The sequence below is a fragment of the Globicephala melas genome, chromosome 15, assembly GCF_963455315.2.
Source record: "Globicephala melas chromosome 15, mGloMel1.2, whole genome shotgun sequence".
Classification (NCBI taxonomy): domain Eukaryota; kingdom Metazoa; phylum Chordata; class Mammalia; order Artiodactyla; family Delphinidae; genus Globicephala; species Globicephala melas.
In genome coordinates this window covers 62,528,377-62,546,059 of record NC_083328.1, presented here as the reverse complement: position 1 = coordinate 62,546,059, position 17,683 = coordinate 62,528,377, and the positions used below count along the sequence as shown (strand labels likewise).

Genomic DNA, 17,683 nt, shown 5'->3' with positions numbered 1-17,683 from the left:
TATAATTATATTGAGGAGATAAGAGAAGGAAGCTGGAGGAGTATACAAGAACTGAATTCTCATCTATCATAAAAGGAAGTCAATACTTTCTAAAAAAAAAGATGAAGAAATAGCAGTGTAAGCATATTATTTTTAAAATATGGAGGTAGAAAAGGGAAGTAACCAAGTATCTCGCATGTTTGCACTTTACTTTCTTTTAACAAATGTTATTTGTAGCTTGAGAATTGAATAATAATGGCCAGTGTGGTACTTGTCTCCACTCTTCTTACCCTTGTACCATAACACCTAACATAGGGCTGTGTACCCAAAATCTTTAAAAATTCTTATTGGTTGAGTGACCAATGTAAAAATGGAGTGAAAATGTCTTGTTATAGAGTTACAGAATTTTGCACTGGAAGTAAATGTAGAGACTATATAATCAAGTGCTTCCCAAATTGGTGTTCCATGGAATACTGCTTCTTTTAATGTTAATAGCATGCTACGAAATGTGTCTGGGGCTCAAATAAACTTTAGAAATCCCATGTTAAAATTAATCAGGTGTCTTTACTGTAGGACTTCTTGGAGTCTTTACTATATTAATATACATTGGGAATCCCACAAAGGTAATTTATTATGTAGTGCTTCTCAGTCTCATTTGTTTCATGAATCAAGAAGCCCCTGCTAATATGTCTAGTAGTTAGTGAGTGGTTCCTAGAGCATTCTTGGGAGAACACTGATCTAATCTACTCCTTTCATTTTACAAATGTGGAGACAGGCTCTGTTCAGGTATGGATGGTAGGGGAAATAAAAGAAGGGCCTCAGCATTCTGCAGCAATATCCAGTGATTGGACAACTCTGGCCTGTGTTTTTCAGTCTTTCATCTTGCACCTGAATTATTTCAAACCAGGTAACAAATTTAGACAAAAGCATCTCCTCTGCAAATCTTTAAAGGTTTTTTGATCCCTAAGGAACCTAGGAGGTGGGCCCAAGTGTCAGCTGGAGCTCAAGCATAAAGTCCCAGGGCAGGAGCTAAACAAAGTCTCAATAGGCATAATAGGCCATGACTTTCAGTGGCAAAGTGACCCCAAACTGAACAATGGTAATGTGATAACAGACCACTCACATCTGTATGTTGTTTTCCAATGAACAAATAAATGTTTTTACAATATCATATTTGATTCTCATAACAATCTAGAGATAAATACAAGGGTAGAAATATTACCCCCATTTTATGAATGAGGAAACTGACTTTCAGAGAGTTAAATGCCTTGCCTAGGGTTACAAAGCAAGTGAATGGCACAGTTGGAATAAGAATCTGAGTTTCCTATCTCTCAGGTTAGGGCTTTTCTCAATATATCACACAAACTGGGCAAATTTTTACTGACTACCAATTTAATTCTTCCATGAAATACCAACGTGCTCCAATTGGCTTACTTAAAAAGAAATAGATCAATTCCAAAGTGCTCATGGTTGGTGGCAGAAGCAACACTCCAATAACTGGAACTTCAAGATCCTATATCAGGTTCAGTTTTGTAACACCTCCTCTAAGCTATGTTGCTAGGAGGAGGGGGGTCTCAGTTTCAGTTGGGGAGGCAGTGTGGCCTAGTGTTAAAAGCAAGGAATCAGACAGACTTGGGTTTGAATCCTGGCTCTACCAGTTACTCATGCTATGACCTTATTCACTATGAAGCACAGATGTGTGCTTCATTTCTTCAGCTACAAAATGGAGCAAAGAATACCTACTTTGCAAAGCTAAGTTGGGAGGCTAGTATAAGAAATTAAAAGGATAGTATAGTGTCATGGTTAAGAGTATAAACTCTGGAATTGTGCTACTGGGGTTTGAATCTTAGCCCTGCTTCTTACTAGTTGTATGACTTCAGATAAGTCATTTATCTACATCTCAGAATTTCAGTTTTCACATATGTAAAATGAGGAAAATAAATAATGTATTCTTAGTTGCTGTGAGCATCAAATATGATATTTGCTAAGCACTTGAGCACAGTGTCTGGCATATATCTCAATCAAAGGTAATGATGATAACAGTGGTAGTGGTAGTGAAAAATCCAATATCCATTTTTCTCCCAAAGCAAGAATGAGAAAGAAAGCTACTTAGTACTGTTTGCTTCTATTTACCCTCTCACCTTGTTCCTCTCCAAGTTGAGAACACTAGACTAGAAGTCAGGACACTTGGCTTTGAATGTCAATTCTGTCACATTCTAGTTATGTGATTTTAGGGAAGTCATTAACTTACTTGAGGTATTTTTCCTCACCTGAGACATTAAGTTAATGATACTCTGCTTATTCTTCTGGGTCGTTGTAAGTATCAAATGAATTCATGGATTTTTAAGGTACTTTGTGAACTATAAAACACTATATAAATGTGAGGATGACTTTTTATCTGCCACAGGCTATAAAATAGATGTTTTTACCAGTAAAAAGCAACTTTATCGCCAAGTTTTTTCTCGTAGACAATTCGATCCAGTACATTGTAGCAGACGTTGGTAGTTGCTCCTTTCATCCACTCAATAAAGATTTTCCCTTTAGTCATATCAAAGTTGTACTGGAGGAATGGACCAGGACATGGGGTCTTCCAGTAAAATTCCTTGGCAATGTCTCCCCAAAACTCTGCAACAGAAAAGGAAGCCCAGACATCACTTAGCTTCTCAGACATATTTATCCTCAGATGGCTTACCAGTCTATGCACAGGATCAAGTCACAACTCCGCCTTGAACTCTAGGACCTACCACCTGGGTCCCTCCTCTACCTATCTATCAAATCTTAACACACACCACACTCCTAAACCACCTTCTATTCCCATGGGCTGAATCTTGACTCAAATTTCTTCCCTCCCTTCTCAAAACTGCCACTCCATTTTTCACCTCTATTTAAATTGTAGCCACAATGCCTAGTACGTTGTAGTCAATCAGTAACTTTTTAAATGAACTAATTAGTGAAAGGAAGAAATCCTTTACCCACAGAGGCTTCCATGACATAGGAGGCTTAATTTGTTCATTCACTCTCAGCAATTATTTAATGAGCATCTCTTTCTCCTACTACTACTTGCCCAAGTGTTACTTGCTAAGTGCCAGATGTTGCTTTAAGCTCCTTAAATGCATTATCTTATTTAGTTCTTACTACAACCCTAGGAGGTAGGCCTTATTTTCATTCTTATTTTATTGATTTGAAAATCGAGGCTCAGAGAGGTTAAATAATTTGCCCAGGTTGTACATTTACTAAGTCACCATTTGAACTGCCCTGAGGAAGACATTGTTGCTAAAATCTGAAAGATGAATAGGAGTTTTTCTCCACGCCCCCACCAAGAAAGACATTATTATGGGACAGAAAAGAACCAAGGGTATGCGTTAAGAGGAACTCCCTTAGGCCGAAGCACTGAGAATTACAGAAAGAACAGCAGGAATTGATGCATAAACTGGGCAGATAACGCAATCCTTCTAAGGAAGAATTCTAAGGAAGCTAAGGATTCTAAGGATTCTAAGGAATGCTTCTAAGGAAGCATAAAGAATTTGCTATTTACCCTAAGAGCAATGGAGAGCCATCATAGGAGTTTAATCAGGAGAAGGACATGATCAGATTTACAATCTTGAAATATTTGCCTGGCTACTTTGGAGAAAAGGTACTCAACAGGTTAAACATACAACTGCAGAACACCTAGGATAATCTCAGTACTGGATCAGGAGCTAGAGGAGAGAGAGACACTTAGAACCATAATAATGGAAGGAACTTTAGAGGTTATCACCCCCTCATTTTACTGATAAGAAATCAAATTTATAGAGGTAAAGTGACTTGTTCAAGGTTAGATGATTTAGCTTATATAATCTGATTAAAGAGATAAGACTAACATAAAATATTTTTGAATATACAAGACAGAATATAATTGAAAGCTAAATCACATGGAGTACAATTTGCAATGAATTAAAGAAATCCAAATTAAATCAACCCCAAGGTGCCATTATATGCCAATAAAACTAGCAAAGACTAAAAGAAAGATTAAACTCAATGCTTGAGTGGCCCTAGAAAACAGATATTCTTATATGATAACAGCATTATAAGAAATTAGCACAATTTACTGAACAACAGGGCAATGCCTGACAAGAATCATAACATTTTTAATACTCTTTCATCTGCTAACTTACCTTTGGGGAACCCACTCTAAGAAAATAATACCAAAGAAAAAAAGAGATTACTCAAGAGATGTTTATACTAACACTATTTATAATAGTGAAACTAGAAACAACCCTAAAGCCCAATAATGAAAAAACTGATAAAAACTAGCAATACTGGTAGTGATAACAATAGAATACTAAATGGCCATTAAAGAGGGAACAAATGGGTCTAACTCTAAAGTCCATGTTGTTACAACTACACTGAGTATGTGTGTATACTCAAAAATATTTTAAAGTGATAATTAGTACGCATAAACTATGTAAAACTATATATGAACCACATTTATGTCCATCAACAAGGAGTGAAGAAAACTGAGTTTTATGATCACTTAGTTTTTTTTGTTTTGCTTTGCTTTGCTTTGTTTTGTTTTTTTGGCCACGCCACGCTGCATATGGGATCTTAGTTCCCCAACCAGGGATCAAACCCGTGCGCCCTGCAGTGGAAGCTCGGAGTCTTAAACACTGGACCGCCAGGGAAGTCCATGATCACTTAGTTTTAGTTTTTGTTTATTTCTGGTGGAGCTGTTGAACTCTGGATGTTTCTTTGGCACACATTCTAAGTACTGAAGAAGTTTAGAAGAGGAAAAGATGAAAATGGTCTGGGATGATCAGGGAATGCTCTGTGGAATTGTTGGGGTTCGACTAGGTAGAGAGGAACAGAAGGGAATGGGCAAAGGCTAGGAGATGGGAAAGGGACTTTTGTGTATCCAGTATATCAACAAGAATGACCTGTGGTAGAATGAGGGGTATATGATAGGGAGTAGCGGAAGGTAAGAATAGAAAGGTGGGGTGGGCTAGTTATCCAGAGACTCTGAAAGAAAGGCAGAATTTTAATTTGAAGCTGTAGGAAATAGGGAACTATTACAAGTTTTTGAAGTGACATATGAAAGCAGTGTTTCCATAATATCAGGCTAATAGTGTTTAGATAAATCTAAATCTAAATCTACCAGAAATATTGGAAATGAGTGAGACTAGTGGAGAGAGAAGCAATTAGGAGTCTGCTCCCTTGAATTAAAAGGGTCTATGGGAATGGAAGAAAAGGTAACCTGAGAGAGATTTTGAAAGAGTATTTGACAGAATTTGGTGAAAGGCAGCCTGTGGATCAGGGAAGAGGAACAGCATAGCTATTGGGAGAACAGGTTCTGCAATCAAAACTACCTTGGTTCAAATCACAGCTCCACCACTAAGTATCTGTGTGACCTTGTGCAGTTAAGTTAACCTCTCTAAGCTTCAGTTTCCTTCTCCATAAAATGGGGATAATAGTCTCTACATCAAATCAAACAGAATTTGTGCTTAGTAAGCAGTAAGCAATCTATAAATAAATAAGATATACAGATAGATAGGATCTGGGATGGTGCCATTGACAGGGATTAGAAAATTAGGGAGGAAAGCAGGTTTGGAAGGGAAAATTGGTAAATCTGAGTCACAGTCCTATTAAATATTGTATAACAACAGGGTGTGTGAATAAAATGATCTACAGACCTATGAAATTTGAGACTAGAGCAAAAGTGAGATCCTGGATACAGAGCTAAATATGTAGAAAAGGAGTTCTTGTGACAGTAATAGCTCACCCCTGGGGAGAAGATATTTGCAAATCATATATCCAATAAAGGGTTAGTATTCAAAATATATAAAGAACTCATACAACTCAACAACAAAAAAACAAACAACCCAATTAAAAAATGAGCATAGGTGCTGAATAGACATTTTTCCAAAGAAGACATACAGATGGGCAACAGGCACATGAAAAAATGTTCAATATTACTAATTATTAGGGAAATGCAAATCAAAACCACAATGAGATATCACCTCCACCCGTTTGAATGGCTATTATCAAAAAGGCAAGAAATAACACGTTTTGGAAAGGATATGGAGAGACGAAACCCTCATACATTGTTGGTGGGAATGTATATTGGTGCAGCCACTTTGGAATATGGCGATTCCTCAAAAAATTAAGAATAGAACTATTATACAATCCATTATTCCACTTCTGAGTATTTTTCTGAAGAAAACAGAAACACTATTTTGAAAAGATATATGTACTCCTATGTTCATTGTAGTAGTATTTACAATAAATAGCCAAGATATGAAAGCAACCTAAGTGTCTATTGATAGATGAATGATAAAGAAGATGTGATATATAGAGATATATATTTATTATATGGATATATGAATATTACTCAACCATAAAAAGAATGAAATCTCACCATTTCAGACAGTAAGACAAAGACAAATACCATATGCTTTCCCTCCTATGTGGTATATAAAAAACAAACAAAACAAAATAAATGAACAAACCAAACTAAACAAAAACAAACACGTAGATACAGAGAACAGATCAGTGGTTACCAGAGAGGAAGGTTGGGGAGGAGAATATGAGTAAAGAGGGTAACTATATGGTAATGGATGGAAACTGAATTTTTGGTGGTGATCACACTGTAGTGTATACAGAAGTAGAAATATAACACTGTACACAGGGAACTTAAATAATGTTACCTCAATTAAAAAAAAATAGCTCACCCCTGGGAAACAGAACTCATGACAGGAGAAAATAGAGAGGGAAGAGAAGTGAAAAGGGGTCTGAGGTAGGAGGGGAGGGATAAATTAGGAGTTTAGGATTAACGTATACACACTACTATATGTAAAATAGATAACCAATAAGGACCTACTGTGTAGCACAGGGAACTATACTCAATATTTTGTAATAACCTATAAGGGAAAAGAGTCTGAAAAAGGATATACATAAATAACTGAATGACTTTGCTGTATACTTAAAACTAACACAACATTGTAAATCAACTATACTTCAATAAAAAAAAAAAAAGAAAGAAAGAAAAGAAAAGAAACAAGCTGGGGACATCTAACCTGAAAGTGAACTTAGATTAGGGGGTGAGACTATAGATTAGATCACCTCTCTGAGAGCCAACCAGGCAGTCTCCATTGGAAAAATGAAGATATGATCTTATTATAGGACCAGTATATTAATTGGTCTTTATATTTTATTCCTAGAGAATCCCAACAAAAACATGGTGTTATCCCAAGAAGTCAGAATCCTGGAATGGCTGGTGGATACAGGTGTGTGATATAAGTGTGTTTTATGAAAGTTCCATGTGATTGTGTTTTTATTTAAAGATATTGGCTCATTTCCCTATTAAAGGAAGCCTACTGTGAATTCTTTTATAAAGCATAGAAACTTTTGGCAAGGAAAGAATTATCAACCAGTTGACTCTTTCAAGTGTAATATTTGTCTAAGGTGTGGTATACATTAATGAGCAGTAAGACACTCTCTATGTAGGCAAATTTAGTCAATAAATATCTATACGAACACCTTAAAAAAATAAAAGAGGTCTGAGGACTCAAACTTGGACACTGCATGCAGCAATCAACCACTCTACACTTGATTCAGTCTCATCTTGCATTACTCAATAATTGCTTCATCCACTTTGTTCCTATTGTTATCAGACTAACCGCTATTTAGTGAACGCTACTGTGCATCAGGCACTCTATAATGCACACTTCACTTATTACTCATTTTTGCCCTCAAACGAAACTGTGAGGCAGGTATTATTACCTCTGTCTTATAGATAAAGAAAAGGAATTCCAGACAGGTTTTAAAATCTGCCTAAGGCCACACAGTAAATGAGTGGTAGAGCCAGGATCTAAATCTAGATTTTTCTGAGTTTGATTCGGTGGTTCATGCTTGTCCCACTGCCAACATCATGCTGCCTCCCACCTCAGCTACAGTTGTGACCCCTAACCCAGCTTGAGGGCACAGATGGGGAATTTTCCCCACACGTTCTTAAAGACATGGAACTACCTATCGGAATTTCTGAGTTATTACAATCCCATCCCTAATTTTTTTTAAAAAGACAACATTTTAGTGACTTGTTCAGTCTTATATGGTAGTTTCCATTGGGATTTCTAAAATACTAAAAATAGATCTGGGACTCCATTACTAATTTGGGGACCCTGGGATGGGACCCTACTGCCCCTCAGCAGTGGAGACTAACTCACAGGTTGAAGGTGTCAGGAGGCACTGGGTAGGCTGGTCTGAAAAGCGGCTAAGAAAATTCTCTTTGTGGCCCGCCTCTCCTCAAGGCGCTCTGCGCCCTTAAGAACCCGCCTTTTCACCTGAGGAAGTGTTCTCTTCTTAGGACACTTTCACTCTCCTCACAAAACCTGCATCTCCTCACGAAACCCCCAAGCCGCCAAGGAACTCCGCCAATTCCTAGGGAACCCTCATTTCCTACAGAACCCTCCTTCTCAGAGAATCCCCCTCTCCTCCCGGAACCCCTTTTCCGCAATTCTTCCCTCACAAAACCTCTATCTTCTCACGGACCCCTCAGTTTCCCAAGGGAACCCCAACTCCTCACTCTCCTGTGAGCCCCCCACTTCTCTCCTCCCTGACGTCCCTCAGGCCCGCCCGGGCCCGGCCTCACCTCTCGGCTCCTCCAAGGAGCGCCTGTGCAGCTCGCGGTAGCGCTGCAGCGAGGGGACGTGCGCGGAACGGCTGACCTCGGGCGGCGGAGACCAACTCCGCGCCCGGCTCCGGGCTCCAGCCTCCTCCCGGACCCCGCTCCCACCGCCGCTCCGGCCCCGCTCCTCGGGAAGCCCCATCACCTCAAGTTCCGAACACCGTAGCAGCCTTGGCGGTCTCAGCGGAAGACCAGGAGGGGGAAAACAGGCCGACCGAGGGGCGGGGCCTTCAGAGAAGAGCGGGGCCTGACAGCAGAGGCGTGGCTTAGGCATGTGGCGGGGGAGGCGGCCCGGAGGGGCGGAGCGATGCCTGGTGGAGGTGGGACCAGGGCTAGCAAAGAGACCGATAGGGAAAAGTCGAACATTGCTTGGGGGATGGGGCGGAGCTGACTTGCGGAAGGGGTGGAACCGCAGCGTGAAAGCAGAAGGGGAGGGGCCAGGCGTGACGGGAGAGAGGGTGGGCCCATGGAGTGACGGGGAGTGGCGAGGCTGGCTGTGACAGGGTCTACGAATTTCCATCCAGACCTAAAATGCAAAGACTCAAGTAAAGACTGGGAGGCGCCTTCAGTCTTTGCTAGTAAACCCATTTCATTGCATAAATGGTAAACTCAGGGAAAGGGAGGGCTTTGTACAAGATCACAGAAAAAACAACGACCGTAACTTGGGCCAAACCTAGGTCTCCTGACTCCAGGTGTTTTTACCGCCTCATCAGGCTGACGCTAAGGCTTGTGAAATGACAAAGTCTATGCAAGTAGAAGGAATCACACCCTTCTTTCCTTCCCAGTCTCTTACTTCACCAAGAGACCCCTCCCCTGCCACACCTGGGTTCAGATACCTCTGGCTTCTCTCTCTCTCTTCCACTCCAGACGGGAAAGACCAGTCAGGACCCTCCATCTCCCACCTGCACTTACCACCAAGAAGGGCCCACTCCTGCCCATCGGTTCACAGAATGGCCGTCAAGGCAGGAAGGATCCTTAAGTATCCAACTCCAAGGGTGATTCTGAGGACCGGAAGCAGGCAGCCCCCACTTCCTGAAGCCTACACAGGACCCCACCTGGCCCAGCCTCCCTTCCCACCTGCTCTCTTGTTCTTTGTCCAGCTAGCTGCAAGGCCAGCACACCCTAAACTGGAAAAAACAAACAAACAAACCTCCCCATGGTCAGATCTTGATCCAGAGCCTACCCAATCCTGAGGAAAGGGTCTCAGGGCTCCCGGAAGGGATACAGACCTCATGGAATAGACATGGACCCCACTGAGAAGACGATACTTCATCGAGGAGGCATTAACTGCACAAAAGGGACACGCACTTCACTGAAGGTACATGGACTCCATTAAGGGAACACAGATCTTACTGGGGCATCTCAGATCTCACTGAAAGGGCTGTGGACCCTGCTAATAGGACATGAATGGCATTGAAGGTCACTGACCTTACTGAGGGGACATGGGCTTCCTCCAAAGAGATACAAAATATATAGACTTTACTAAAGAGACATGAACCCCACTGAGAGGACTCAACCCCACTGAAGGGCCTCTTACTACACTGAGGGAATGCACACCACTGAGGGGATCAGACTTCACTGAAGCATAATAAGCCCTATGGACCTCACTGAGGAGATAGGAACCTCTCTGTGAAGAGAAAGGCACATGCAATGGCACACAGTCCTAGTATAAACGGTCATCTTTCCATCCCACACACAAAGTTCTGGGCAGCCCTCTCCCTTCTCCCCTCTTCCCAGCCCTTCTTTCAGGCCCCAGAGCTGTTCCCAACACACTGCTGCCCTCTCCTGTCTACAGGTGGCACTGCAGATGCTGGGCCCATAATGGATTTACAAGCAGTTCAGGTCATCTCTGAGCGTGGAGCCTGGGGTTGGGGAAGGAGGGGATGTGTGGCCAGGGGCTTGACCAGTCCCCTCCCTCTGCCTGTGGACTGTGAAATGGAAGTCTGGACAAGAGGCCTAATAATATAGGGAACCAACACCCCATCCCTGGAAATGGGGTAGTAGTGCAAACTATGGTGTAGTGAGAAGAGGATGGATCCGGTTGGACAAGATGAGAATCCACGAGATTAAGAAAAAATTTTTAATAATGATTATGGCATTTACTGTATTAAGTAGGTGTCAAGCCATATACTAAAAACTTTCCGTGTGTTATTTAGTCCTCACAACCCAGAGATGGATACAGTCATTCTCTCCATTTTACAAATGAAGAAACCCATACGCAAAGAGATTAAGTGTTTTGCCCAAGATCACATAGTTTGTAAGCTGTAGCAGAGGGAATAGAACCCAGATACCTAGACTTTAGACCCAGTCCTTACCCTTTTATCCTCCCCCAACCCAGCCCACTCCTACCATATCACCACCACCATGATTTCTTTCTCAAAGTTTCCTTTCCAGAACCACATAAAATAAAAGCTCTTTAAATAATGGTAAATATGCAAGTTCCAGAGACCCCATTCCAGCCAATTAAATCATGATCGCTAGAGTGGAATCTAGGGATCCGCTTTTAAGATCCTAAGACAAGCTCAAGTTTAGGTTCACTGCCCTATGCTGATAGGTCAGGGGTTCTAGAAGCGGTTGTGATTGAAAGAGGAGTCGACGAAGTGTGGGGGGTCCAGGGAAGGATCTGACGTCCGAGGAGAGATGTCCAAGGAAGGGCCTCGAAATGAAGCAGGTTGCACATGAAGTAGGGGCTGGGGCTGGGGGTCGGGGGTGAAGGCGGAGTCTGAAGTCGAAAGAGGGGTCTGGGGTCGGAGGAAGAGTCTGAGATAGGGGGATAAGGATCTTGGAGTCCAAGGAGGTGTCTGAGGTTCGAGGAGTCTGGCATTAGAGACAGTATCTGGGGTCGACAGGAGGTTTGCAGTCAGTGAAAGGGACTGCGAGCCGAGGAAGGAGCCTGGAGTCTGAGGAGGATCCTAGCTCAAACTGGAAGGAGGAAGGGGTTTGGTCCCTGGGCTACGTAAGGTGCCCCGCGCCACTAAGGTCGCGCTTACCGCGTGCTCTTCCCTCCTGACCCCCGACTGCGCGACCCGGACCCGTCCTGCAGGCTCTGCATCCACACTCACACCCCAACCTGCGCTCTCAATGCAGGCTGACAACGCTAAGCAGGCGGGGCCGAGTCAAACCCCGACACCCTCCAGGGTCTGGGTTTGAGGCGCCCCCTCCCGGCGGTCCAGGAGCTCAGGCCCCGCCCTCCTCCCTCCTCCCCACCGTCTCCCCCGCCTCAAGCCCCAGCCCGGCCCCCGCCGCCCCACTTCCGGCAGGCGCTGCGCTGCTGGGGGCGCGGGCGAGGATGGCGGCAGAGAACGAGGCCAGTCAGGAGAGCGCCCTGGGCGCCTACTCGCCGGTGGACTACATGAGCATCACCAGCTTCCCGAGGCTGCCGGAGGACGAGCCGGCGCCCGCGGCCCCTCTGAGGAGCCGCAAGGACGAGGACGCCTTCCTGGGAGACCCAGATACCGGTGAGGCCCGCTGGCCCCGTCCCTGCCCCCTGGGACGTCCCCGGTCCTCCTTCATCTACGCGAAGCATCACCTCCAGCTCCATCTCCCTAATTCATTCCCTTCCTTCTGGACCTCTCCCTTCTCCCTTGTCTCTGTTCATTATCTGGTGGGGCTGGGGATGCATTTCTTCCTTGGAGGCTTAGGATGCGACAAGGGAGAACGATGCTAGGGACTGCAGTAGGAGGGGTTGGGGTTACCCCCTTGGGAAGAACCAACTAATAAGGAAGGAATGTTGGCGGGGAGTTCCTAAGGAACAGCTGTGATCACCTAGAAGAGGATTTTCTCTAGTCACAGAGAACAGGATAGGAGAAACCAAGTCAGAGACTGCAGCAGGATGGATAGAAGCTAGGTCTTGAGAAGAACTTCCCCACAGCCAGGGATTGTGGGAAGGAGAGACCATGAGAAGAAGCTGAGAATCTCTTCGTGTCCCGGGAGGGGTAAAGAGAATATGATTCCCATCCATCTGCGAGTGATGGGTACTGGGAGACAGGGGGATGGACTGCATGACCTCTCAAAGTCCTTGGGGACCAGAGCACCTTCACTGCCCTGTGGATACCTCACCCCTCCCAGAGCAGTGGACCAGGCCAGGATGTTAGTAAGGTACCCTGCCCCCTAGGAAGCAGGCTCCAGAATTTTACTGTATTCTCTTCAGCCCTCTGCAGGAACTGCAAGGGTGGGAGTAGGGAGGGAGGAGACGGGGCTTGGGGGACACCTGGGGCTGAGAGCTCTCTGAGCGTTTCTTCCCTAATGCTCTTTCTCCTGTCCATGTGGCTCAGCTCTCTGTCCTCCCCTCCATTCTTCATCCTCCATCCTCCATCCCCCATTCCCTCAACGTCACTTCCTGGCATTAGAGCCTCCTTCTACTTCACTCTCTCTTCCTCTCAGTGCCTGCACTTGAGCCCTATCCCTCACCAGCCTGGCAGATCCTGCTTCTCTTGCCCAGCCCTCTCTGGCCTGGCCCTTCTGTGGCTACTCCTAGCCTGACAGCCCCAAATTCTTTCCCCCTCCACAATTCTCCGGTCACCTGGCCCTGACCAGCAGCCCCCGCCAACCTGGCTATCTTGTACCCTTCCTGGAGGGGGTTTGAGGGGAGGGTGGGGAGGCTTATGGTCATCACACGTCAAAGCCGCAGATTAAAACTTCTTTTCTGAAGGGAGTAGCCCTGGAATCAGGAGGTAGCCGGGAGAGAAGTGGGAGGATGTGTCCTGGTGGATACCAGCCTGAAACCAGGTCCTTTGTTCAGGAGCCAAGAATACCACTTATGGTCCCAGCACTGCCCTGACTCACTGTGTGACCATGGGCACACCTACCCTGACCTAGGTCTTAGTTTCCTCTTCCAGCTCAACTGGGAATGCCTATCTCTCCCAGTCTAGAGATTGGAAACCCCTGATATGTTTTATCCTCCTTTCCTATGAATGTCTTAGCATTTATCAAAACCTGTGATTATTTATTTGTGCAACCTTTGATTATTCCATGTCTATAAGCCCTGTGAGGGTGGGATCATGACTGTCTTGTTCACCATCCTTTCTGCACCATCGAGCACAGTGCTAAGCTTTCAATAAAAACTGTTGAAGAAATAAATGAATGAAAGAGAAGATCTCAGGATGAAAGAATGGCAAGGGAAGGGTTCTCAAACCTCAGGGAGTTCCTTGAGGAGTTAATACAGGCTCTGCCCTCAGCTGTATAAAAATCCAGGAGGGACCCTGGTCACCTGAGTTTCTAGGAAGCTGCACCTTATGCCAAGTTGTGCACTAAGGTTCCAAGGACCTTGCCATCCTACCTGTGTGGTCATTTCAATACCATGTCTCCCAGCACTACTTCCAAGCCCCAAGGCTCCTCTGGCCCAGCTGGACCAGCCTGCTGGCTAACATGACCCCCTGTGTTCTCAACCTGCTGGTGCCACCTGATGGCACTGCCCCATCCTCTTATGCAGGACTTTGGTTGTGCCCAGCTGGCCTCTAGCCTGCCATTCCACAGAACCAAGTGCCAGGCACCCCACAGCAGGCCTTGTGGAAAACAGAGCTAGATGGTGACCACTCCAAGACTGGCGAAAACTTTCTTTGCTCTTTTCTGAGCTCCAAGCCCATGTGTCCTTCTCTCTCCCAGACATCCACCTCTAGATGTCCTGAAAGTCCCTCACCTTCAACATGTTGCATGCTGTACTCATCCTCTCTTCCCCAGACAGCTGTTCTTCCCCCAATGTCATTCTCAATTAATGACACTGCCATCCATCCAGTCCCCAAGGTAGAAGCCTAGGAGCCACCCATGATTCTCTCCCTTCTGCTCACTTCTAAATAGTGGTCAGATGCTCTCTGTCTTCCTCTTAAGTATCTTCCAAATTCCATCTCACCATCCCTGTCATCACCACTGTAGACTAAGCCACCATCCTCTCTTATCTCTATTACCCATAGGCTTCTAGCTATTCTTCCTGCTTCCTGACTCTCCCTCACCCCCTCCCAACCCAATCCATCCAGCACCCTGCATTTCTGATCATGTCACTCCCTGTTTCAAAAATCTTTAGTGATTCTCCCCTCAGAGGAGTAAGCAAGCCAGGGACCAAGTCAACTCTGTGCAGGGTTCATTTGTCATAAACCCAACTAAAACTGAGCTACATCTAAAAAGAGAATTTTATTGGGTAGCATAACTGAAAAGTTCAGGATATAGGGCTTCAGGCATAGCTGCATTGAGGTACCTGAAAAAGATTTGGATTTTCTCCATCTTTTGCTTTGCCTTCATTTTTATGGGCTTCATCTTCAGAAAACCTCCCATCTTGTGGGAGCAAGATGTCCCCAGTAGCAACAGGCTTACATCTTACCACCTTAGCAACCTAGACAAGAAAGTCTTTCTCTTTCCCAATATTTTAGCAAAAAACAAAACAAAACAGAGTTTGAAAATCATTGGTGCTGGTGCTGGTCACGTGAACGTGAACCAATCACTGTACAGAGGTGCCTGTTCTGATTGGCTAGGCCTAGGTCATATACTCACTCTGACCAGGAATGAGGGAATGAGGAAGGAGAGAGGGGATCTGGTGTTCTCTAAAAGAAAATTGAGTGGGGAATGGTGACTAAGCAGATAAAAATTAGATGCCTACTAAGCCAACTGCCTTCAGACAACTCCTGCTGTTGTCCCACAAATTCAGAACAGCCAAAATTAAACTCATCCTTTTTCTCCCAAATGACTTGTTTCTTCTGGTCCCAAACTAGCCTTTTCCCAATGTCCTGCTGTTGTCCTTACACATCAGCAAAATCAATGGTATTGCTTCCCCACCACTTACACAGTTGATACTCAGTAAATATTTTTATTGAATAAATGGAAAACAATATTCATTTATATTTATATTATATATTCATAATAAATTATTGGTAGAATAAGAAGTCTTGAATATATCTAACTCTGATGGAGCCATAGCATCTTCACCTCCTGGCTCCTCATATCTGATTGGAGAAAACAGATTTAAGGACAAGTGCCTGGAAATATCAACTTGAATTAGTTTATCAACTGTAAATCAGTTTTATTTACAGACTCTGGTGCTGGTGCTGAGGGTTGGAAGCAAGCATGATCAACTGAGGGAGGCTTCCAGAAGACAAGTCTCTTTTTTTAAATAGAAATTTTTTAAAAAATTATATGTTCATGGTGAAAAAAAAGAACAGTGAGAAAATGTAAAAGTCCTCTTCTCCATTCTTATCTACTGCAGTTTTTCCTATTTATTTAAAAATATATGTATTGATTTTCAAAAACAAAAGAAATATATGTAAGTGGTAAAAATTTCAAACAAAAAATTCTCCCACTCCATCTCATTCCCATCTTCAGTATCTTCCCCCAAAAGTAACCACCATGAAGAATTTCTAAAAATTATCTATATATGTATGTGGTTTCTTATTTATACAAAAGAGGGGAGTATGGATTATGGAGGTCCTTGAACACCAGGTTAAGGAGCTTGGATTTTTATCATTTTGGCATTGATGAACCATGATAGTATTTTAAACAGGAAAATATAACAGTCAATTCTTAATATTATCCCACAGACTTTTAAAGGGCTTATACTCCTAGGCCATAGTAGCAAGTGTTCAAAAATATTTTGAATGAATGAACTTTTAAAAACACATTGTGAGTACAGTCACATATTAAGGTCAAGGTATCAGGCTATTTCTTTACTATTCACAAACACCCAGGACCTTTAGACCATTTAGAGACCTGGGTTCAAGGCTAATATATCCCAGAGGAGGGAGACTATGGGATGGAAGAGGGTCTCAGCCCTGGCCAGGGTGGAAAAGAAATGGAAATAACTTTTAGTGAGCACCTACAGAGTGCCTGGTATACATCACCTTTTTGAATCCTTGTACCCATCCAGCCAGTTAGGGATCAGCTCCATTATTAGGATGAGGAAAGTGAGGCTCATGACTTGAAATGACTTGTCCATAGTCACCCAGCAAGTAAGTAGCTTTCAAATGTCCCCTGCCTCTACTTTTATTATCCTTAGATCCATTCTCCAGATAGCAGCCAGAGGGATCTTTTTAAAACACAAAACAGAAGGCTTCACATTCTTGCTTAAAACTCTCCAGTGGCCTCCTGTGGCTCTCAGGGTAAAATCCAACCGTCTCGCTAAGCCCTCAAGGCCCAGCGCATCTGCCCTAGCCTCCACCTACTACTCTTTCCTTTCCCCTTGCTCACCACACCAGAGCCACCCCAACCTTGGTTATTTGTTTTCTAATGCACCAAACTTATTCCTACATTAAGGCCTTTGCACCTGCTCTTCCTTCTTTGCGGAACACTCTACACACTCACTCCTTGCTCTACATATGGCTGGCTCCTCATCCCTTAGTTCTCAGCTTAAAAGTCACCTCTGCGAGAGTCCTTGCCTGACTTCCCCAGCTAATTGCCTCCAACATGTACCATTATTCTCTATCATTTCATCCTTTTTTGTTGTTGTTATAATTCTATTCTTTTTTTAATTGAAGTATAGTTGATTTACAATGTTGTGTTAATTACTGCTGTACAGCAAAGTGACTCAGTTATACATATATACATTCTTTTTCACATTCTTTTCCATTATGGCTTTTTAAAAATATTTATTTATTTATTTATTTATTTTTGGCTGCGTTGGGTCTTCGTTGCTGCACGCCGGCTTTCTCTAGTTGCAGTGAGCGGGGGCTACTCTTTGTTGTGGTGCGCGTGCTTCTCATTGCGGTGGCTTCTCTTGTTGCGGAGCATGGGCTCTAGGCACGTGGGCTTCAGTAGTTGTGGCCCACAGGCTCAGTAGTTGTGGCTCACGGGCTCTAGAGCGCAGGCTCAGTAGTTGTGGTGCACGGGCTTAGTTGCTCCGTGGCATCCCGGCACGGGATCTTCCCGGATGAGGCTCGAACCCGTGTCCCCTGCATTGGCAGGCAGATTCTTAACCACAGCACCACCAGGGAAGTCCCTCCATTATGGCTTATCACAGGATATTGAATATAGTTCCCTGTGCTATACAGTAGGACCTCGTCATCCTTCTCTTTCTTCATAGCACCTGCCACAGCTTGTAATGATATACTCCTTTGTTTACTTCTT

The 17,683-nt window shown here is 43.9% G+C and overlaps 2 protein-coding genes across 10 annotated transcripts in view; one reads left to right on the top strand and one right to left on the bottom strand.

The window, feature by feature from the left end:
• ACSS2 (acyl-CoA synthetase short chain family member 2) overlaps window positions 1–11,766 on the bottom strand; it is a 50,629-nt gene extending 38,863 nt beyond the window's left edge. Inside the window, exons 1-2 of one of the 5 annotated variants that reach the window (XM_060284374.2) lie at window positions 11,629–11,766; window positions 2,409–2,604 (exon numbers count right to left, since the gene is read on the bottom strand). In XM_060284374.2, coding sequence (XP_060140357.1) covers window positions 2,409–2,527 — 119 coding nt within the window. In that variant the 5' untranslated portion in view covers window positions 2,528–2,604; window positions 11,629–11,766. Of the gene's footprint in view, window positions 1–2,408; window positions 2,605–8,602; window positions 8,970–11,628 lie in introns of those variants that run through there. The other 4 variants (XM_060284372.2, XM_060284373.2, XM_030830802.3 and 1 more) reach the window with 4 other exon arrangements.
• GSS (glutathione synthetase) overlaps window positions 1–17,683 on the top strand; it is a 106,969-nt gene that overhangs the window by 72,375 nt on the left and 16,911 nt on the right. For all 5 annotated transcript variants that reach the window (XR_009558945.1, XM_030830807.2, XM_030830810.2 and 2 more), the window contains 2 exons: window positions 7,173–7,238; window positions 11,864–12,096. Coding sequence is in view for 4 of the 5 variants with exons in the window: in XM_030830807.2 (XP_030686667.2) it covers window positions 7,173–7,238; window positions 11,864–12,096 (299 nt within the window). In the remaining variant the exon portion in view is untranslated. The remainder of the gene's footprint in view (window positions 1–7,172; window positions 7,239–11,863; window positions 12,097–17,683) is intronic.